General features: G+C 47.0%; 1 protein-coding gene across 9 annotated transcripts in view; it reads right to left on the bottom strand.

Annotated features, from left to right (window-relative positions):
* HIPK2 (homeodomain interacting protein kinase 2) overlaps window positions 1-24,199 on the bottom strand; it is a 192,476-nt gene that overhangs the window by 117,087 nt on the left and 51,190 nt on the right. For all 9 annotated transcript variants that reach the window (XR_005987280.1, XM_041751674.1, XM_041751678.1 and 6 more), the window contains one exon: window positions 16,733-17,816. Coding sequence is in view for 8 of the 9 variants with exons in the window: in XM_041751674.1 (XP_041607608.1) it covers window positions 16,733-17,816 (1,084 nt within the window). In the remaining variant the exon portion in view is untranslated. The remainder of the gene's footprint in view (window positions 1-16,732; window positions 17,817-24,199) is intronic.

Raw genomic sequence — 24,199 nt, forward strand, 5'->3', positions numbered from 1 at the left:
CCTCCTCCCTCAGGCCCTGGCAACCAGCAATCTGCATTCTGTCTGCATAAATTGATCTGTTCTGGACATTTCATATAAAGGGAATCAACAACATGTGTTGTGTCTGGCTTCTTCGGCCCAGTTTGGAAGTTTGTCCACATGTAGCACGTATTAGTACAGCCCAGGCTTGAACAACACAGGTTTGAACTGTATGGCTCCATTTACGTGTGGATTTTTTTTTTGTTTTTTTAATAAAGTATAGCACTATACATATATTTTCTCTTTTTTATGATTTGCTTAATGACGTTTTCTTTTCTCTAGCTCACTTTACCATGAGAATATAGTACATAATACATGTACCATACAAAACGTGTTGACTGTTTATATTATTGGTAAGGCTTTGGTCAACAGTAGGCTTTGAGGCAGGGGGCAGAGGGAAAGAGAAGGAGTCCCAAGCAGACTCCATACCCAGCATGAAGCCCAACCTAGGGCTTGATCTCCAAGATCAAGAGCTGAGCCAACAAATCAAGAGTAGGATGCTTAACTGGCTGAGCCACCCAGGTGCCCCAATAGTAGGCTTTTGGTAGTTTAGTTTTGGGGGGAGCTGAAAGTTATATGTGGATTTGACTGAGGGGGTGGTCAGTGCCTCTAACTCCACATTGTTCAAATGGTCAACTGTACTCCTTTTTATGGTTGAATGAATGATACTCCGTTGTATAGATGGACTTTTTTTTTTTTTAAAGATTTTATTTATTTATTTATTCATGAGAGACACAGAGAGAGAGGCAAAGACACAGGCAGAGGGAGAAGCAGGCTTCCTGCAGAGAGCCCAATGTGGGACTCGATCCCAGGACTCCAGGACCACGCCCTGAGCCGAAGGCAGACACTCAACCACTGAACCACCAGGCGTCCCTAGATGGACATTTTGTTCCTACATATGCCCACTGATGGACAACTGGGCTGTTTCCACCTTTTGTCTATTGAATAATGCTGCTACGAACATAACGTATAAGTTATTTGTTTGAGTCCCTGCTTTCAATCCTCTCAGGTGCAGACCTAGGAAGTAGAATTGTGGGGACTGTATAGAAATTCTACTTTTCTGAGGAAGCACCAAGTTGTTTTCCACAGTGGCTGCACTGTTTTGCATTCCCACTAGCAAGATATGAAGGTTCCTGAAAAAGCTTTTTAAACACACCTAAATTATTTAAAAAAAAATTCCTGAAATGATTTTCATTACTGCTGACCTTTGCAGCTCATGAAAGGCTTAGGGGATTTATAGAACAGCTTTCCTTTAACCGGCCTTGTGAAATCTCTAATCCTCAACTCCCCCGATCAAGTATGGAGAATATGTTAATCACCAGAACGGACACCCAGGACATTTACAGTCTAGCTGGTTGCCCAAGACTAACACCCAGGACAAATTATAAAACAAATGTAAGTCCAAAAGTTCTCTCAAATGCAAGAAGGCATAAAATACGAATTTTAAATGCAGAGAGAATTTACAACAGACGAGGGAGAGATGCATGGAGAGCAGAGTGGCCGGGGAAAGGTGAATAGGGAAATGAAGCCTAAGTCCTTGAAGGACGGTTATAATTAATAAGAAAAACAATAACTGCGCGTAGCACTCAGCACCACAGCCCTCCTCGATCCGCTCCAATGGCCTGTCTCATGGACGGGGGCGTCCAGTCTGTTAAGGCAAGGTAGCTGGGGTGGCCAGCAGCCTGTTTAGGAGACACCGGAGAGCTGGGAGTCCTCCACCTCCCTTCACCAGCGCCGGGCACCATCTCATTTCCCAAGGGCGGTGGGGAGCACATCTCCTGCAGAAGCGCTCCCCTCCTACCTGCTAGGAAAGATAGTGTTGTCATGTTTCGTTAGAAATGTTCAATTTCCGTGGCAAAACAAACCCAGCAATTTACATGCTGTGCAGGCAAAATTGAAAGTATTTAAGGGTGGTGAGTCTTGCCTGCTAGATGGAAAGAGGGATAACGTGAATATGTACAGTCTCTCCTGCTTCCTCTTTGGTACCTGGAGAACACGACCACGCTTGAGCCGTATGTGTCTGCCTTCCATAGCGAGAAGTCAGGTCTGGTGCAGGGAGAAGTTTTACGGGAAAGCAGGGGGGTGTGAGGCTCAGCACACCCTGCTGTCAGCGAGCAGGGCGGGCCCTGAGTGGGGTAGTGCGGGTCCCTCTGTCCTGTGCAGGGTGATCCCTCCCAGTGCAGGAGCCTGCAGGGCCTGAACTTTAGCATCATGATTAGCCGCACTCATCCTGTCCTCAGTTTTAGGGTAGGCTCTTGGGGCCAAGGCTGATCCGATGCCCGTGTCCACTGTGGGGTAATTTGCAGATGTGTGGCACGCCCTGGCAGATCGGGTGCGCGTGTGCATGGTGGCTGTGTGCCCGTGCCATCTGGCCTCTGACCTGAGCGTGTTCATTTCACAGTGGGTGCGGACATCGTCCTGTCCAGGGTCAAGGACACCACGTTTCACTACCACTAGGACAGGGAGGGAGCAACAAAGAACACCAAGAGGTATGTAAATCCACAGTGTCCACGCAGAGCGCACATTCTGCTCGGGACTCCCAACATGACAAGGAATTGTGGCTCCTCGGCACTCTCTAGAGGACGGGACGCCTGTCTGTAGGAGGGTGGGGAGGGCAGGATGACAGACAGGAGACTGCTCACAGCAAACGCATTTCTCAGCCTACCCAGAAGCCCCCGGCCTGCCTACAGCAGCTAGAGGCTGTCCCTCTGCATCCCTCGGCGTTCCAAGATGCAAGCCTGGAGGTCCTCGGTGGGGAATTATCTGGATGGAGTGGGACATAGGCTGCACTTGTGGGTTGGTCACCAACACACGTGTGGCCCCAGACAAGTCACTGACCCCACAGTGAGACAAGGATGCTCATGCTGTCTGAACCACCTTCAGAGTTAGGATAATGGTCACACAAAGCCACATTCCTGAAATACTCAAAACATGAATGACCATCATACCCATAGGCCTGGGCAAATACAGATTGTCACTTTCCCGTCCCAGAGAGAGTCTGGTCCACTTGGCCCTTGGGCTAATTTCTTTGGTGCCTTCCATTTCTGCGGCTGTCATTTAAATGTGTATGCTCAGAAGAGATGTTCTTTCCAAGGATGCCACAGCACCCTCCCCAGATCCAAGCGCAGTGTCCCCTTAGTGTCCACTGTATTTTGCACACAGTCCGTGTTCCATATTACTTGCTGAATGGAGCTTATAAAGAAAAGCAATGAGATGAAAATGGGTGCCTTTCCATTTGAACCATGACACGGAATATAAACGTGAGAAGTTGGGGAAAAAAACTTTAAATGGCCCATTTCTCAAAGAAAATCTATCTTCAATCTCACAGCTTGTTAGCACCAGCAGAAACCTTGTTTGGATCTGCATGGCCCCAAGTCGAGAGTCACCCATGGAGACGTTTCTTATAGGGGCAGCTCTGGCACAGGACAGAAAAGCAATCAATGGACAACACTCAGAAAGCTGGGCTCTTGCTTAGCTGTCTCCTCCCCCCTCTCCCGCCCTAAGTACATGGTGTCTAAGACCTCCATCACTGCTGGTATGTCCACTTGGATTAGCTCGGGAGAACCCTGGGAACACACGTAGAGGGAAGAGAAGTAAAAGGAAGAGCCAGGAACATCAGAATTAATAACCTACACACACAAGCCTCAGGGGAGCTGTGTGAAGCTTCGACACAGTACCGCACACATACAGAGACCTTCATGGGTTCCAATGCCTTCACAGAACATCATGGGATCCAGAAGCCGAGGAAATGGCTAAGAGACTCACCCTGTGTTCCGCATTTGGTGGGATGCTGGGACCCAGGTCTATCCCCCTGTCATCTCCCTAGATTGAGCCAGAGGTGGCTAGTGGTGTTAACTCACCATAAAACCAGTTGATAACATCAGCCCTGATTCTTCCATGGGGTTGAAGAGCCAGACCCTAGCCCCAGGAAGTGTACAATTTCCTTGAAGATCAGATGGACGGATGACTAACAAGGCAGATTACACTAAATCCAAATGTTTTGAGGAGGGGAGAGATCACTTCTGGTCATGGCAGTTTCACAAGGGCTGGGCTTGGGGCTCCGGGTAGTGTGGAGGGCAGGGGAAAAGTCTAAGCAAAGGTGGCAGTGTAGGTGCCTGGCAGACACTGAGGCCACATGGGGTGAGGGGAGGGTTGGGGCCCTGGGACTCAGGGCTTTGAATTCCAGGTTAGGACCCGGGATGTGGGAGCCAGAGCAGGGAATGGAGTAAGGGCAGGGAATTAAGGAAGGAGATGTGGGGAGCATCTTAAAAGAGAATGTTCAAGAGCAAGGAAGGCTAGCCCATTGCTCCTTGGACCTAATGCAGAGAGAGCAGCCTGAGTAGTGTAACAGGGACGAGGCAAACAGGGGCAGTGTGGCCGCGAGCTCAAATCTGCAAACCAGTGGACCTCTCACTGCCAGGAGAGCCACAGCAGAAGACCTGTGTCTTAAACTGGCTGCTCTGAGCTGCAGAGGACACAGTGACATGACGTTCACATGCTGGTGACCCTCTCGTTTCATCCAAAGGAGCAAGTGAAAAGCTCCTGTCAGTGGGGAGGGAGAAGAAGGAATGTGGCTCTGTGCCCAGCATGTGGCCTTGGGCCATGGCCCAGTTATTGGGGTGCATGACCTGGGTCCTGCTGCCAGAACTGGCCTTGTCATGCCTGGGACGACTGCTGGGGACAGGGGCCCCTCTCCAAGGTCTGACACTCAGACACAGGCGAGACAACCCTCTGCATCCAAGATGGCACGCAGGCACGCCCTCTCTGTGGGGGACACAAGAAAATCCCTGCAAAACCAGCTACTACCCTGTAATAAGCATGAACATCTCCTCACAACGGGAGGCCCACCACACGGAAAAGCTGGTTTGGGGACAATCGGGTTGGTTCACACATGGGTGTGCTGGTCGTGGCCACAATAATGGGACAGCCAAAGGCAGGACCCTGTAGGCATAATAAAGCTGGATGACCGCTCTCCACAGAGACTTAATCTTCTTTCTGGACTCTTGACACTTCAGAAGGAACAGTGTGTCACTTCTCTGTTCCTGGCGGTCACTGTCCTGAAGTTTTAGAGGACAAGTCTATGACCTATACACGAAGCAATGCACAGAATAAAGAGACAGCCTGATAGAAGTGCTTCCGGCCCCGGCAGCTGTTTATTCCCCGGAGCTGTTTCCATGGGTTCCCCCATCCGGCCATTGCCAGAAATGACTGTTACCCTGCTGGCCATCCTGTGACAGGATGAACAAATTTATCTCTTTTGCCCCAACGCAACACAACACAACAAAAACAGGAAGAAAAACCAGGCAAGATAAGGTTTAAGGGTTTAATGGCATCAACAATTTCCTTAAGAGGTCTTGAAGGGTAAACAGATTTAAAGGTTTTATTTCTAACATTTTAATTTAATTTTTTGATGTAAGTAGCCCGAGTTCTTAGTCCTCATGTGGATTTGCAGCTCCACTGCCACGAGCAGGACACAGAGCTCTCCCATCGCCTCGAGACCATCCTGCTGCTGTTCAGGGTGGATAGTCCATTTTCACAAGAGAGGACATCTGAGCTCAGAGCCAAGTCTATTTATATTCTAGGGGGTCACTACTTGGTGCATTTTTATTTGCCAACAGAAGTTCTAATTGACAAAAAAGAGAGCTAGAACTCCTTCACTGGAGGTCAATAGAGGACGAACAACGTCCCTGGTGTTCTGGCCACAGAACTTTTATTTTACGGTCCACGTTTACATAAATGAGGTTGTGTGAGACTAAAGAGTACACGTCCCCAGTCACAAGGAACAGGACCAGAAGGGGCGCCACATACGGGGGATCCCACGGACCAGTCTATCTGCTGCCACTGAGCACACACCCCCCACGCACCTCTACCAACACACATGCCAATACACATCCAACACACACACTCACATATCCAACATACCAACACACCCAACACACACTCATATAGGCCAACACACACTCACATCAACACACACTCATGCCAATACTCACACACCCAACACACACACACATACCCAACACACACTCACATATCCAACACACCCAACACACACTCATACATGCCAACACACACCTGTACCAATATATACCCACATCAATACTCATATATCCAATGCACACACTCCAAAACATCGAACACACACACACCAATACACACAACACATACTCATACAGGCCAACACATACCCACACCAATACAACACACACCCACACCAACATACTCATACACCCAACACCCACACCAACACACTCACATATCCAATACCCACATATACCCACTACCAACACACGCTCACACATCTAACACACATACACATCCCCACTCATAGTAACACATATCCACACCAACATACACCACACCAATACTCATATAATACATACACCAAACACATTCAACACACAATAAACCCACAGCAACACACTCACACATCCAGTATCCACACATAAGCACACCAACACACACATATGTAACACACATACAATACAGTTATACATACCAACACACCAACACCCATACCAGTACTCACAATACCAAACACACATTCAACACACACACACATCCAATGCACACACATTAGACACACATTCAACACACACCAACATACACTCACAAATCCAACACCCACACCAAAACTACTCACATCCAACACATGTACATACATACCAATACACACACATACACACACACCTGCAGGGGGTCTCTGAACAGTCTCTCAACATCACTCCATTCTTGGCTCCCTGACCCTCGTGATGTGGGTAGAGATGCAGGAAGTCACAGCAGGTGTCAGATGCAATCTAACTTTATGAGGCTTCCAGCGTGCCGTTCCCCACTCTGGGGCTTCTGTGTCCAGCCTGAAGAGTGCAGGACCTCAGGGCTGTTCTCATGTTCACCAGTGGCGGCAGCAGGATGGCAACAGCCGGTGCCCTCAAGTCAGGAACAGCACCCCTGCCTTTCTTGCCAAGCCAAAACAGTTCTGTCACCTGTCCTTCCCAACTCAGAGGGGGAGATGTCACTCCTCTCCTCAAATGCTGACTCCTGCCTTCACTGTTGAGTTGGATACTGTCCCTTCCTGACACTGGAGGAAACCCACCAACCATGCTCCAGCACGCAGGCCCTCCTTCAATTTGGCACCAACTGAAAGTAAAGCACGTGCTTGGCCTCCACATCTACAGAGATGAAAAAGAAATTGTGCGTGATCCCAGGAAGCTTGGGAACACTGGGGATGCTGCTCACTAGTGACACACTGACCAAATGAAACAGATGTTACACCTGACGCACGTTGTGAAGGGAGCCCAAGGGGGAGAGCATGATGGTCATGAGAAGCGCCCCAGGCCGGGGGGCAAGGTACACACAGGTGCATCAGACACAGGCTGCTCCCTCATCGAGTCTCCATAACAGCTTCTGCAGCCATTGTGATTCTTCCCTTATTGGAGAAGAGAGTGAGGCTCAGAGAGGCATGGGAACTTGCCTAAAGTCACACAGCTATAATGTAGCAGAGCTGGAATTCAAAGCCAGGCCTGTTGCCACATATGGTAACGATGAGAAGAATAATGACAATGATAACAGTAGTAGCAGTAAAAATATTAGCCGCTAACAATTACTGAGAACTTCGCATGTGCTGAGCACATGTGGAGCAGTGTACGAGCAGCCCCGTTCTCCGCAGGAAATCTTTGTTCACGAGCTCACAGGTAGGATGACTAAGTTAAGGGAGTCCTGTCTAGCATGGGTGTAAAGTCCCCCAGATGGAGAGGCTGATAAGAGGTTAGAGGCCCAGAGGACGGCACCATCTTCACACCCTCAAGGCTCTCCAGTCGGATCGTGCTGTGCTCAGCCCCTGCTCCATGCTAGGGGAGTCACTTCTAATTTTCTGCAAAGGTATAATGGGACATGACAGATGTTGGCTGATTTCAGGGAACTAATCTGTTAAAAGCCGAGTCAGCTGTCTTCAGGTTTTAAATTGAAATCTCACAGGTGGAAAGGCAAGATGGGAATGAATGTTTCTGGTGAGATGTGTACACTCCCAGGGGGCTGCGACTGGGGTCCCGTATGGTCCAGGGTTCGGAGCTCCCGGATGCCAGGGGCCTGGGTTTTAGGTGACCAGTGAAAGACCGCAAGAAATCAGGCAAATGAGGGCATCTGCCGTGTGGCAGTGTGAGCTGGGCTAAGACACACGGGGACACTGGTGCCATTCACTCATTCAACAAAGGAGCCATAGGGAATGGTGCCAGCACACCTACTGCCCGTGAGTGCAGAACACAGGATGAAGAGCAGCTCCTGCCACCTCCCTCCCCTGCTTCTGACAAGCTCCCATGTCAAGGTCCTCAAGCCACGGCCCCCGGATATTCTTTTCCAGAGCCCAACCCATCTCCCACCTCCAGCTGGCACTTCACCAGCTACAAATGGGTGGGGTGCTGGCAAGATTCATTAATTTTAGTTTAAAAAAAAATAGCTTTTATCAGATCTTCAACTTCCAAACAACCAAAGTTTAGAGTTCAACTCTGAATTCTTGGCCTATATATTCCTTAAATTTGCTTGAAAAGGTATTCCCTTTTATTCTCTTTCCATTTAAAAACAGGTCACATGTAATTGGTGGGGAGGACCTGGAGGTCTGGGCAGAGTGCTGCAGCACACACCTTGGGCCCTCCCAGGGCGTGTATTGCGTTCCCTCTGATTTCAGCCGCCGTCATGCACCACGTACCTTGCTTTTCTGCTTCAGCCTCCTCTCAGTCTGCCCTAGCCCACCCAGTCCTCACACCAGCTTGGCTCGCACAAAGGTCCACAGACCTCAACCTCTCGGGGACCAGAGCCCCAGCCTCTTACCCTCTGGGGCCCAATCCCAAAGGCCTTCAGTGGGCTCCTTGGAGGTAGAATGGGGCAGCCCCCTAATTATGGTATCACTTCCCCATTCCCTTGCTCCTGTTTTCTGAGATCTTCTCCCGAAAGGACTCTCTGCACCCAAGCTCTGTCTCTATTTTGGCTTTGGGGATCCCCAACCTAAGACTTTCATTACCACAAAGCCACCATCTCCGTCTCTGCCTGGGAATGAGGGCCACAGGCCAATACCCAAGACTAAGAGCCCTGACCCTCCATCTAGCTTTAAGATCAGCCAGCAGCCCAAAGGGCTGAAGGTGAAAGGAGAAAGGAGACTCCAGGCTTATCTTGTACCCTCTCCCCTCTTGGTTTATTTATTTATTTATTTTTTTAAATTTTTTTTATTATTTATTTATGATAGTCAGAGAGAGAGAGAGAGAGAGAGAGAGAGGCAGAGGCACAGGCAGAGGGAGAGGCAGGCTCCATGCAGGGAGCCCGATGTGGGACTCGATCCCGGGTCTCCAGGATCACGCCCTGGGCCAAAGGCAGGCGCCGAACCGCTGAACCACCCAGGGATCCCCTACCCTCTTGGTTTAATGAGAGATGTCTACACTGCGCGGGCAAGGACAGCAGAGCCTGGCACACCCAACCACTGACTCCCCTAGGACAGCTCATTCCATTACAGATTTGGGGGCAGAACTGCATAGTTGAAGGCACTCCTACTACTCATTTCTTCAAACCTCAGCACAAAGCACAGTGTCTGGCACATCTTCGGAATTCAAAAAATTACTTGTTCGATGCATAAATGGGGATTATAGCTCCAAACCCAGCTGTGGCTACAGGGAGAGCCTGGTCGCCACCCGGCAGTAAGTGCTATGTCTACTGGAAATCACCCAAAGAGTGACATACGATGTCATCTCTGCTGCTCATCTGCTATCTCCCCCCACCCAAGCAGCCCACCTCTTCCTAACCACCTGCTTCCCAGTTCACCAACACACACACCCTCTCCTATCTTACCAAGTATTTTGGGATCTTCACTGTCACCACTGCTGGGGCATAAAGGGGTCTGACTGCAAGCAAGGTACCAACTGTGCCCCAGAGAGGGGTTGTCAGCCACTCAGGTGAATGATCCATGGCTCAAAGCCAGGTGTCACTGGAGGCTCTGCTTCTCCCATCTCGACAGGGCACATGGTACACCTGCCAAGGGGCAGAAAGGTGACAGATTCTGCAAGCCCCACCATCTAGAGCCACAGTTCTCAAAGGATAAAATCATGATGATGATGATAATGATGTTGGATAAAAAGGGTGGGGAGAAACTTGTGGAGTTGCTGGATCGGTTTATGGCATAGACTGTAGTGATAGTTTCATGGTATATACTTATCTTCAAACCCATCAAGTTGCACACATTACCTACACACAGCCTTCTGTTTGCCAATCGTACCTCAGTAAAGTAGTTTTAATAGCAGAGGTAGCCGTAGAGTTTGTTTAAATGCATGGCACCTGGCCCCACTGCCAGAGAGCCTCATTAGATTTGTTTTGCAACCAAGGACTCTGCATTTTTGAGAAGTACCTGCGTGGTTCTGTAGTAGGAGGATCCTTGGATTACACTTTGGAAACAACTGGTTTATACCTTGGGCTCCAAAGTGGTTCCAGGCGCACTGCCCACTGTCCTGGACGTATAGCAGGTATCCTTGCTGCAAGGCAGGAAACTGGGCCAACTTTCTGGGGCATGGACACAGCTTCTGTGAGGTTGCTCAGGTGTGCTCACATGGTTTGTGAGGGTGCAGGTTACTTCTGTGTCTCTGAATGGAAGGTGTGTGTGTGTCCTTGCATGTACACGCATGTCTGCTGCATGTCTGCTGCATGTCTGTGTGTCTCCTTCCATGTGATGCTGTGGTGGACACTCACATCTGCATTTGCCATGCATGGGCTTATGCTGTGCTACTGTGTTTGTGAATGTGAGTACTTGCATATGGGTGTGAGCATGCATGTGTGTGCAGGAGGGAAGGGGGCACCTGGGCAGATATACTCAAGTACATGCAAAGCTTCCCACTCTAGCTTCCCGCTAAAGAAAATTTTAATTTCAAATTATTTCACCTTACAGTTCAAGGTCCTAGAGACAAGTAAAGGGAAACTGAAGATAATCTAACAGCCAGATGACTTACTGGTTACTTCTCCTTGGAAAAGCAAAGCTGCAACCGAAAAGCTTTCACATGTTTATCACCGTCTCCCTGGGTGGATGAGATTGTCAGTGGGTTGAATATTTCACCGAATATCCTCAAAGTGTAAACTAGAGCCTTTTCCTGTTATTATCAGCTAGCAATAAAAGTAAATTAATTGAAAAAGCTAACGCCTCCAATGCGATTGCTTATAGGGCTCTTCTTTTCAATCAAACCTAACGTCTAGTCAGGCACCCTTCCCTTTATACTTTATTATCTGCACAAGTTACACAATTTTTGAAACTACTGATGCTTATGGCTTTATGAAGCTGTGCCCCTTTTCTGAAGTGAGAGTATGGCATTTTGGCATGTGCCATGCCCCTTGTCCCCAACTGATAGGGAAGAGATTATGGAGGGCTCCCAGTTTGGGCTGAGGAGGCCAAGCTAAACCCACAGGAGAAAAAACAGTCCCGTGACCACAGGGCAAACCATCAGCTCTGACCAACCACATGTCCCAAAACAGGCCTTGGTCATAATGGGGTCCAGATGCAGGAGTGTGGATGGCTCACTCTGACGTTCACCAATGACTCAGTGGAACACAGTCAGCTGGGGACACACAGGGTGAGCACTGGGGTGGAGCCTCCCGACTCCCCCTCTGGAACCTATCACTCAGTAGCAGGGGTGGAATTTGACACCAGGTTCCAAAGAGACCAGAGCTTCCGAATTGTGCTTTAGAGAAAGCAAAGTCAATAAACAAAAGAGAGCAAAACAAACACAGAAAACTATCCCCTCTGGGCCAATTACGCAGTCACAGTACCTGGAAAGTTCAAAGCACTGAAAGTGTTCACATTTATACTGTTGGGATGGGCATTATAATCCAAGGCCTCTGCCTTTTATTACTGAACTACTATTGTCTCCTAGTCTCTAGGTTCCCCCAACTTTTTTTTTTCCCCATTCCATTTGCTTAAACTTCCTTAACATCCTTAACTTCATTAAATTACTCTTGTTAGATCCAAGCCAACACCTATATTAATATTCTCCCCTATTAGACCTCACTCCCCTAACCCTTACTTTCAGACCCAAGACTTCAACTCTTTCCAGATATCACCATCTTCCCTTATTTGTGTCAATCCTGGGGGCTCCCAGGCTCCCTCACCACTGTCTCTCACTGCCTGTAAGACCCACCTCAAGATTCCTTCAATAAATCTTCCCTATTAACCCTTCTGGCAAAGTCTTTTCATTGACTTTGAATTTCTCTAACTGATTATTCTCATGATTTGTCCCCTACAGGTTCAATGAATATCTACAGAGTGATCAAACATTTGCAATATCATAGCATGAGAATTATACTCTAGGGGATTTGTTTGTGTCCTCGATCACTTCAGAGAGACCATAAACTCAAGATTAGAGATCTTCCTTTACTTCCTTCCCATTAGCAGATCTACCACAGGACACACAGTAGGTGCCAGTGAACAGCACATCTACCACAGGACACACAGTAGGCCCCAGTGAATGACTAATGAATTGGATTAAAACAGATCTCCACTCTCCCTCGAGCAACCATGTATCCAATCTGAAGATAATCTCTGCAACCAAAAGAATCAGACAAAAATAGGTTAGATTATTCTGAAGATGGAGACTAGTGGACATTTATGATGTTCTAAATCTTATGCCCATTTTTTTTGAGGTCTCAGTAATGGTCTTAAGTGTTCTAAATTAAGTCTAGATAGGGTATTTTGAACAGTCCAGAGCAGAAACAAGAAAATCTACACATTTTAATCACGGACTATCCTTTGCCTGAATGGTATGTCTTTTTGTTTGTTTTCCCGGAGAGTAGAGCTTAATATTTGGTCTTGTTTTTAGTTTCCTGGTCATGCCAATAGTGGAAATACCCCCCACATCAATTTATTGCTTGCTGTCCCTCCACCGAAACAGAAAGAAAGAAAAAAAACCAACAGAAAACCCCACAAAAACTGGCATCAGTGTGGACTCACATAGGGAAATGGCAGGGACTTCCAAGGTGAGGTAACGGGAGTACTGAGGATTACCTACAACTCCATTTCTGGGGGTGTGAGCACGTGAAAGGTGACACCATTAAGGAAATCTTTCTCCCCAGCAGTGTTTCTCAGAAAGGGCCTAAGACCACCTGCACAAGCTCACTTCCAGTTCCTTGCATTGAACTCTGTGGGCGTGTGCACGTGCACACACACAGGGTGGAGACTTTCTCTGGGGGCACTCTTCTGGAAATTCTGATTTGGTGGGTCTGGGGCAGGATCTTGGTGGAAATGTGTTCTTAACAAGCCCTCCTGGTGATTCTCATGCACAATACAGTTTGAGAAACGGCACGATTTGGCAGTTAACTACATAAAAGACCTTCAGATTGGAAGGTCAAGTAGGAAGAGGATACTCATGCATCATATGTAAAAAACTAAAAAAGGAGCCTCTGTTTCCTGAAAAACACATGCTTGCGTCTACAGGAATATGCCCCCAATCTTGGCCAACCAAATGCTGGAGTTCCCTCCCTGTGACACCACCTTTTTTTCCATGTACCTCAGATCAAGGACAGGAACGTTTCTCTGTCATACCGTTTCCATGTCACTTGTTGGGGAAGAGAGCACGGTAAGACATTTAATACTGTCCCATTTACAATGAGGGACATGTAAATTTCCTCCCCTTTGAATGTGAGAGGTCTCAGTGGATGATGCATCCAGTACAGACAGAGGGGGTGCCTGGGGACCCCAGGCCCCATGGAAAGCTAGATCCACAGAGTGTTCACTTCCCTACCCCAGGCAGCTCAAACACAGGCACAGTGTCTCAAGTTGTGGCTGAAAAATGTCTTCCTTCTCAGATAAACGATGGACAGTTGGAGGGTTTTCTCCTGTCCTGTCCCCTGCCCGCATAAGAGGCAAAGCAATTGGGAAAATCAACATGATAAACATGGTCTGGAGTTGGCTGTCCCTCAGAGACAGCTAGGACTGGCACAGACAGAGCTGATGACCGTCCTCAAGCACCTGTCTTGCTTGCTATGGTAGCACACTGCTCCGGGGTTCAGATGAGGCCTGGGGAGGGTACAGAATGTGGCGTTCATGTTGACCATGTCCTTGAGACCAGAGCTGGGCATGGAGGCCCATCATAGGGATCCAAAGGACACTCTTTTTTTTTGGCCAAGGTGACCACGAGGCGGAAGAAGTTAGCCTGCCCGGAATTTTAGGCAACAGTCATCTAAAGAAGGAGGTGACATCATACCCAAAGGGAGGGTCTTTGAGGGAAATGGGGGTACAGGGGCCAGAGGTAGAAGACAGGGAGAGGAGAGCTAAGGAGTGCCCTGAGACCATCTGCAAACAAGCCTTCCACACCCACCAGACTCCCTGAGGCTGGGTCCCAGGCACAGGGGCAGAGATCATCTCGGGGGAGAAGGGTGGGAAGTGTCACTGGGGCACAAGATGAGGATGCGAGGACAGAAAGACTCCCAAAGTCAATTTACATCAAGTTTTGCCCTCAGTGTGCATTGCCTTTTAAAGAGTTTTTGAAAGTCTCTTTACAAGTTGCCATGCTTAGTTTCTAGTAGAGATGAATAAAACTGGTATCTGTTTGCTAAATGGCAACCGAGGGTAACTGAGTAATAAAAGCCCGAGCACCAGCTACTCTGCAGCCGGGCTGGTGACCCACGAAGATGACCCGTGCTGCTGCAGCCCAGAGCTACCTTTCAAAGAAAGGCACTTTCTAAAGAGAACATGTGTGGCTGTCTCACCCCTGCACATCCTCCTCCTTTAACCCTTCCCCCAGGGTTCACACAGGGCCCTCTCCTGCAATGTCTAAGCCTTCCCCCCAACCCCACTGTGGCCACAGCACCAGGCTCCTGGCTTCCCTCTCCATGTGCTTCCAGAGCTGAGGGACAGACAGCAATGGTGAGCAGTAGAGCCTTCCCTCCTGGAGCTGGCAGGGAGGCAGGGAGGCTGGGCGGCAGAGGCCGGCAGAGGCTCCTCCTCAGCTGGGATGGGGTGATGGTGCGGCTGGTGGACAAAGTGGGAAAGGAACACTGGGGAAAGATGGGAGTAGAGGCTAGAAGGGTCACTGCAGCTCAGGAGATGGCAGGGGTAGGGGTGGGGAGGGGAGGCAGCGCAGAGGCACAGCAGGGTCCCCGTGGATGGGGGGACACGACCTGTGGCTCGGATCTCTCAGGAAAGGGGGCGTGAGGTTATCCACCGAGACTCACAGGCTGAGGATGGGTAAAGGGGTCAGCTATGGGGACAGGTGACCAGTCAGCTGGGCCCACGTGACGTAGCCCATTTTGCAGCGTTTCTCTGTGGCCTAGAGGGAAGGGTGGAGAAAGCACACCTATGATCAGAGTGTCAGGGCACAGGGGCTCAGGCACATGAGTCTTGGGACTCTGGTTTTACGGCCTATGTGGCAATCTCTTAAATGCGTGCCAGTGCTATCTTCTCACGGGAGTTTTAGGATGTTTCCTGCTAACCTCCACAATCACTGGACTGCTCGACATCCCCTCAAGCACAGCCCATCAATGTCTCCCCAGAACAGACTCTTCTGCTTCCCATTTCTCTCCACTCCTCACGCACTGACCATGAGCTGGCCAGTGAGGGAAGCACTCCGGCCGCGGCACTGCAGTCCACTGTCCCAGCAACCCTGAGGCTGGTGACCGGACTTCCCCAGCTTATGGGTGAGGAAGTGAAGGCACAGAGAAACAAGGCAACAAGGCTACACCACACAGCTTACTGAGTGTGGGGATTCAGGGCAGCTTTGGGTCTCTCGGACTCTAAAGCCAGTGTTCTCTCATCTGGGTCCCCACAGAGCTGCTGCTCCCAACCCCAGCTGCGCACTGGGATCCCCAGAAAAGCTATTAGAAAACACCCATGCAGGACCCCACACCCAGAAGGGTTGATTCAGTTTGTGGGGATTAGGACCCAAGCCAGGTTAGTTTTCAACCCCGTCCCTCACCCCACCCCATCCCCCATCCGACGCACAGACGAGGTGGGGAACCAGTCCACTGGAGACTCCAGGATGGCGAGGGCCTGGCCAGGGCTGTTGTGCCGCATGCTGGTGCCCAGCACATGCTGGAGTTCTTGCTGAGTGAGTGATGGAGCGTAAGCTTTGCACTCCCTGCCTGGGCGGCCACAGGCCTCCCTCCGTCCTGACCAAATCCAAATCCGGAGCTGTCTACGAAAGCCATCTTCCCAACATCACTTTCACCCTGCTACCTGTTCTGGCACCTCAGTGCGTGCTCCATGGTTGCAACCCCTTAGTGTGATATTTAAGATCCCCCCGACACCCTGCTACAAGCTACTCTTTCAATCCCATCAGCCACTACCCACAGATTCCCTGCTGTGGACTGACGGGGGGCAGGTGTCCTCCTTACCTTCCATGTGAGTCTTGGGTGTTCCTACAGCAGTGATTTCAGTAATGCATGCCCCTCTGGCCCAGTCTGCCCAGGTCTGGATCCTCCCTATGTGTCGGGGGACCTAACTCCCCCTGCCAAACCCTGCACCCTAGCCTCTAGGCATCCCTTCGGACTCTGAACATCTATGCCAAGGAGCACACTGGCTCCCTTCTTACGCGGCTTCTAACCATCATTTCCATATACATGTCCTAATTGTCTGACTAAACGATGATGCCTTGAGGGCAACCCTGGAGAAGTGTCATTCACACCCCACCCCCACCCCAGCAACCACCGCGCAGCGCCAGTGGGCGCTCAGCATCTCCTGTCCCTGAGCAAGCGCTCTTACCTGTAGTATCTGGACTGCAGGTAGGTGGAACACACAGCCTTGGACACATGACTGGCCGAACCGAAGTCGATGACCTTTACTCTGTAGGGCTGTCGGGAAGGATCTACCAGCATGATGTTTTCTGGTTTGAGGTCGGCATGGATGAGACCTAGGCTCTTCAGTTTCATCAGGGCTGTGGCTACCTGCTGGAGGACTGGGCGAATGTATTTGAGGGGCAAGGGACTAAACTTGTTCTGCTTCAGAAAGTCATAGAGGTTCTGCTCCAACATCTCAAAGACCAAGCACGTGTGGTTCTTGTGCTGGAAGCATTCGTAGGCGCGGACAAAGTTGTAGTCGTCGGCGCTCTCTGTGCTCAAGCGGGCCAGGATGCTCACCTCAATCTGACCTTGCCGGGCATATGACGGGTGGTTCTTCAGGATCTTGATGGCCACGATTTCGTTGGTGCCCCGTTTCCAGCACTTGACCACTTGCCCAAACGTCCCTCGGCCCAGGAATTCTAAAACTTCGTAAGTGTTGGTCATGGAGCACAGCACCTCATGCTGGACCAGCTGGTAATCACCTTCACTGTTAGAGCCACTGTTTTTGGAGGTGGCAGTCGATGTGGTGGCAGTGGCTACGGTGGCCCCACTTGCATTATTCTGAATCATGGGTGGATGCTCTTCAATGATCTGCACGCTGCTTGTGTTCTCAATCTCCTCACTCTTACGCTTGAGTCCACATTTTTGGTAGGTATCAAGAAGGCTCACAGTGCTTCGACGCATTAGGTTATGTGGTCCGCCAAGGACTTGCCCAGTGACAGAAGTGCTACTTGCTGATGTTACAACTATGTGCCCGGTGCTTCCTGGGAAGATGATGGTCTGCTCGTAAGGTAGGCTTGGGTTTGGGATCGGCAAGGAGGTGCTGACGGTTGTGGTGGCTGGCTGAGAAGGTGGTACGTTCTTGCTCTGGCTATACACTTTGCTGTGGGAGCCGTACCCAGTCATGTCCCAGGTGGAACTCGGCTCTACTTTCAGTTTCTTCACACTACAGAAGGCACTTGATTGAAGGGTGTGAGGGGAGAAGACTTGCACATGTGAGGCCATACCTACAAGAAAAAGAAAGGGAAAAATCAATATTTTAGTCACCATTGAATGAATGAATTCAGCGATTTGTCTCAGTTCTGGCCAATGGCTTGGGTCCTACAGAATACTTTCCCTCTACTTCAAAGCAAGGTTGGGAAAGAGAATCTATTCCCTCCTACCCCCCCCCCCCCCAAGCTCATTCTGGCCACTCAAGTTTGGGTGGGGCCAAGGAGTTCTGGTGTTCAGCTTTGCCACAATTAGGGGGATGGGGGAATTGTGGAATCACTCAGGAATACAATCAAGATTCAGATACAGAATTAGAGTATCAGGACTTTGTTCATTACTTATCTTTTTATAAATATTGTTCATGATAGAAACAGATTCTTCCTCAATTCTCACTGGGCTGCAATCCTACTAAAACCAACTGTGTTAGGTGACCCAGGTAACTGTTATATACGAAGTTGTCCCGAATGGTCTACTACGCCTTGTCACACACCCTGTCAGGTTAGCTCATTTGAAGAAACATCTTCCCACATAGGTCTAATCATGGAGCCACTCAAGATGTGCTAGCTTCTGGATGAACCATAAGTACCCCCTGGGATCTTAGACATCTTAAATGAATTCTGTAGAGCTGAGTAGATCAGCAGTCGGTCTGGTTTTTTTTTTTTTTTAATTTTTTTTTGGTCTGATATTTTCATTTAGGTGGCCTAAACAAAACATCTGATCATTTATTTTATATGTTTTATAACATTAAAATATTTATTTATTTTGGGGGAGGAGTAAGTAGCACCATTCATGGGCACTCACTAACTTTTCCTGCTAAATTCATCTATTAATATGTTTATCTAGAAAGTACTGTTATTTCATACCAACACCTCAGCCACAATTGAGATAACCTCAGAAATCTGTAAGACCATAACTCTGGAATAGTTGTATGATTTACAATTATGGTGATTCTAGAAACAACAACAACAACAAAAGTCAAGAAAACTACCAAGAAAAAATAAGACAGTGAGGAAGGTAAGTTCTTAGAGATGAAAGTAAAGACAAACACTGCTCATCATCTAACTGCAGCTGATAAACATTTCTCATAGAAGCACAAAGACAGCTGGGTTTCCGTCAAGCATCACTACTATCTAGCCACCCTTATGTTCATGTCTCTGACTCCTTCACATTAGCTGGAGTGGTCATTGAACATTTTCCTTCCCACCCTGTCACCTGTCACCCTGGCCACCCTCCCTCTCCCAGCAGACATCTTCCACTTTGTCCAGGAGTTCAATGTCAGCAACCTTGCTTCCCACCTTTATTCTCTTCATTTCAGAACATTGCAGAATCTATATCCACCCCCATCCTTTTTTCCTTCTCTCTGGTCTCAGAGGAAGCTGTGTCTCTCCTTTCCAACACCAAGATATCCTCCCATTTTCATGATTCCTCCTTTTGGATTCCCTCCCCTGTCCTCTCCTTCTCTTACAGCTTTCAATTTCTGCCTGTTAATTAGATCCAAGTCCTGACTAGGTACTTAATAAAGTTTTGCCAAGTGAATCAATGACTTAATCTTTTTCTTCTGCCTTCATGTGTGTGTGCACACACACACTCCCAACTTAGAAGCCAAGAGGAGTAACAGCCATCCTCTTCCCCTTTAATTTTTTCCTTCTTCTCACCTATAATCAGTGGTCATGCTCCCTTTCCCTTTCAGGCTCATTCCTTAATCTATGCTCCCTCCCACCCCTGCACATCCACACACTATAGTTCTGTGTTCTTAAAGGTAAACGACTTCCTAATTGCCTAACTCAAGGGCCTTTTTCAGCCCCTATTCCCCTTGACCTTCCTGAAACATCTGATATGCTGACCACAACTTCCTTCTTGATGTTCTTATCTGTGCTTATGAGAATCTGTAATCTCCTCCTCCAATGTGTGATTGCACACTGTGTGCCTCAGTGGTTCCTTTTCCTCTTCCTCCTTCAAATAGTTGGCATTTCCAACATTTTGATTCTGTTCTCTCTGGAAGACATTCATTCAAACAGTTTGAGCTGTCATGTCTATGCAGGCAACTCCTGCCTTTATCATGGGCAGGCTCTCCCTCTTTCCTTCCATTAATATATTTCTGCCTCCTGCTACATCAAAGACTATCTTCCAAAGCTGAATTCCCTTATCTTCTCCTAAAAATTTAACCATCTCACACCCCTTTCTAACATCTCCCTTTCTGTTCACAGAATACTCTTCTGTCTCTTGGTTCCAAAAATGTGGATTTACCTTTGATGATTCTTCTTTTATCCATGCACAAGAATGTGCTAAGTCTTGTCAAAATGTCTTTTTGTATCCATCTCTTTATTTGTGTTCTTGCTGCCACTTCCATAGTTAAAACATTTCTCACCTTCTGGTAGGACTAGACCAAACATAGACATCTGGTCTACCTGAGCAGTCTTTTACCCTTTAATTTGTCCATATTCAGCCACCAGGTTAATCTTCCTAGAATATATCTAAGCATGTTACTCCTCTGCTCCCCCCAAAAAGAATTTTTTTAAAGATTTATTTATTTTAGAGAGACAGAGACAGAGCACAGACAGTAAAGGGGAGAGAATCTTAAGCAGACTCTGCAGGGAGTGCAGAGCCTGATGAGGGGACTGATCTCTCCATCCTGAGATCATGACCTGATTCAAAACCAAGAGTTGAATACTCAACCACCTGCACCACCCAGGTACAGCTGTCCAAAAACATTCAATGACCCCTATAGTGTCTATGTGATCAAGTGGAGGGCTCTTTCATTTAAAACCATCACATTTGATTTCAATTACCTTGTTGGCTTCATCTCCAACTAGTAACCATTCTCCAACTTCAACTAGAACAGAATTAAGCTGTTTTACTCACTGTTTCTAGAATGTCTCTTACAGGTCCTACCTCCACACTCTTACACCATTCCCTCATCTGGCATACCTTCACAATTTCTCTCAAAGTATTCATAGACAAGACAATTCAGATCCCTTCTCTTCCCAGACCTCTCCAAAACACAGTGATCATTCCCACAGCTCTTTCCCTATGGCACTTACATATATACTATCCATTTGGCCACAAATTGCACTTTTGACTTGCAAAATCTCTTTCATCTTGTTGAACTGAATTACTTACCTTTTGTGCTATTTCACTTTTTACACATTTAGGTCATGTTTCCATAACCAGGCTATATTCTGAGTCCAAGAGATATGTTTTATAACTCATATTTGTGTTTTTCCCAATATTAAGCTAAGTTTGTTATCCATGGTAGGTACTCTGTTAATGGAATAAAGCACTCTAACTGGCCAGGCCTCCTGGAGAGCTTAGTTCTTTGGCTATAGAGCAATGACCAGTCACAGGCACCTACAGAACCTGGCCTTCTTCTGGAGAGTAAAGAAAAACCTGCTAATATTTTTCTGCCAAAAACCAAGACTTAAAACAAAAACAAAACAAAACAGGGCAGGGGCTAGGCAGCTCCTGTCCTAGTGTCAGCGCTTCCATTCTGTCTGTACTTCAGTCTGGATGTGGTCTTCCTATAAGAGCACATCAGTCTGGATGTGCCCTTCCTATAAGCAGCCTCAGCCTGACACTCAACACATGCTCTGAACCCCACCTTCACCTGGATCCCATTGACCTGACAGAGGCTTGCCTTCTTGCTTGGATCTTAAACCCCAATACCTACCTATGCAAAATGACTACACCTCCATATACATCCTTCTGCCCGATGAGACTGTTTGGTTTGCTTATTCAGAATTTACCTATTTTTTGGGGGCGCCTGGGTGGCTCAGTGGTTGAGTGTCTGCCTTTGGCTCAGGTCATGATCCCAGGGTCCTGGGATTGAGTCCCACATCGGGCTCCCCGTTGGGGAGCCTGCTTCTCCCTCTCCCTGTGTCTCTGCCTCTGTGTGTGTGTGTTTGTGCCTCTCATCAATAAATAAATAAAATCTTTTTAAAAATTAATTAATTAAAAAAAAGAATTTACCTATTTCTTCCTACTGCTGCTTTTTGTGCATCAACCTCCCGCAAATTCTGTAGTAACACTGTTTTTACCTGTAGTTATCAGTATTAAATATTCATATTGTTTTAGATGTTGTATACAATATAGAAATCACCAAACCAAAAAAAAAAAAAAAAAAGAAAGAAAGAAAGAAATCACCAATCCCTTGACTTATAGTAACTTAACCACTGGGGGCAAAGCAAATAAGCATCTCCTTTGTCCTTTGCTACCTAGTTGACTCCTCATTCCTCAATCCTCAAGTACTTGGGGAGGGAAAGAGTGGGTGGCAGCAGAGGAAATATGCTGATGTTACATAAAGGAGAAGTGGCTCTTTTCTCTATTTTCACTGTTTCAAAAACATTTTGGTAGAACGGCCAGGGTGCTGAAGTGGAATTTTACAGACGGAAAGAGGATGGCTTATGACTTATTTGTTATTGGGATGACAGCCAAGGGTCATAAAATTGTGGAAATCATTGCTGGCTACCTCTGGTGATGGATGCCCAGAATCAGAGAGGAGATGTGCATGGCTAGAAATGCCCTTCACCACGCCTGCTGCCTCAGACTCAAACACTATTCCTCAGGGTTATCACAATTCTCCAGATTTTAAAACCCTGAGCACCTAGCATGTACTAGGCTCTGAGCTGGATGTTTTATGGAAAGGGTGAGCACAAGCCAGACTCTGTAGGACAGTCCAGAGTTACCCTTTTCAATTCAATCTTGCAAGAATCCTATTTTGAAAGTTAGGAAGTCAGCTGATGGGTTTAGGTTTCTAGGATAAATGGAAAAATAAGACCTTGATTCTAGAAGTTGAAATCAAGGTAATTCTATATACCTCTTTGTCTCTGTCTTAACAGCTTAATGAAAAATTTCGTTTTCTAGGGTTAAGGATAATTTTTTTCCACCTGAAAAGAATTATAAGAATAGTTAAGAATAGTTATAAGAATAGTTAAAAATCTTATAAGAATAGTTAAAAGAATAGTTATAAGAATAGTTACTTATAAGAATAGTTAAAAATCTTCTTGATTTTCCTGAAGTCTTAACTCCTAAGATTTTTTTAAGATGTCATTTATTAAAGGATTGGCTCGTTTAGTTCTTTTTTCCCCCACTTATTTGCTTAGTTTTTTCATAATTTTATATTTCACAACTAGATGAACTGAAAAGTTGCTTCACATCTGAGTACATTTCCTTTCCATTTCACCACCCCAAAATTATCTACTGGAAGATCAGACTCTGGTGAAACCACGGGGATGAGTGAGGGTTCAACTATGATTTAAAAAGAAATTACACTCAACTCAACTTCACTGAATTCTACCAAAGCTTGAGAGAAGGAATTATAAGTAAAATAATGGCACCATTTTCAGCAGTGGATAAAGTTTAATTGTGGTTTGGCAGATGTAAAACAGATTACCATGCAGAATCTAGTTATATTATTAAAGAGAACACAATTGTGAGCACCTCAGAGTAGGAGGTACAAACTTCCCTACTTCCCCAAATCCTCTGTTGAATTATAAGTATTTGATAGAAACAATCAGACCTCGAATGATTAAGTCTCATACTCAACGGGACGCTGTGTCTGTCTTAGGGATCACATTACTCACATACGATACTACAAAGTCATAGAATAAGTCAAAAAGAATGTCAAAAATATACGAATGTTAGAAATATGCACTGGAATGGACATTTTTAAACATCTAGAAAAGAGTTAATCTGAAAACCTCTTGACTACCTTGTAGAACACGGTAATTTGAGGCCTCAGGGGTTGAAAAGTATTAGAAAAAAAGATCTTCATGGACATGCAAAACTATATTCATAAAATTTTAATGATAGTCATCCTGCTTATCAAGTTTATATTTCACAAGTAGTGCAAAGATAATTTCAGATTAGACAATTTTCAATGATACATTTCTAAAACAGTGTATATTAAATGTCTATGGGGCTTTTATATCGTTTTCAATCAAAGTCTGTTTATCCACTAGTTGTGTAATGTTAAATATATAGTGTATTCCATCAGAGCACAGTTTAGGATCAACCAAAGCTCTACAGAATTCTTCCATCAATAATGATGATAACAATACTACTGATTGCATTAAGAGCTCTCTATATAAAAAAGACTGGGGTTGGGCACAAAAGGAAACACAAAGAAATCTAACACATCGGCATCATCCTAAAGGAGGTTAAAATCTCATGGGCGTTGCCAAGTTCATTGCGAATTAAAAAGAACAAACCGGCAATTCTAACCAACATAAGCAACCTGCCAAAGTAAACATGGTAGGAGCTTAGAGGAGCTAAGTAAGACTTGAGCTGAGGCTAGAAAAATGGGGTATCTTTTGAAAGGCAGAAGGACTCTGTTCCAGATCCTGCTAACCAGTGTAAGCAAATTGCAGGGATCAGCTAGCCCTATGGTCTACGCCTTCAGAAA

Source organism: Vulpes lagopus, chromosome 4 (genome assembly GCF_018345385.1).
Source record: "Vulpes lagopus strain Blue_001 chromosome 4, ASM1834538v1, whole genome shotgun sequence".
Taxonomy (NCBI): domain Eukaryota; kingdom Metazoa; phylum Chordata; class Mammalia; order Carnivora; family Canidae; genus Vulpes; species Vulpes lagopus.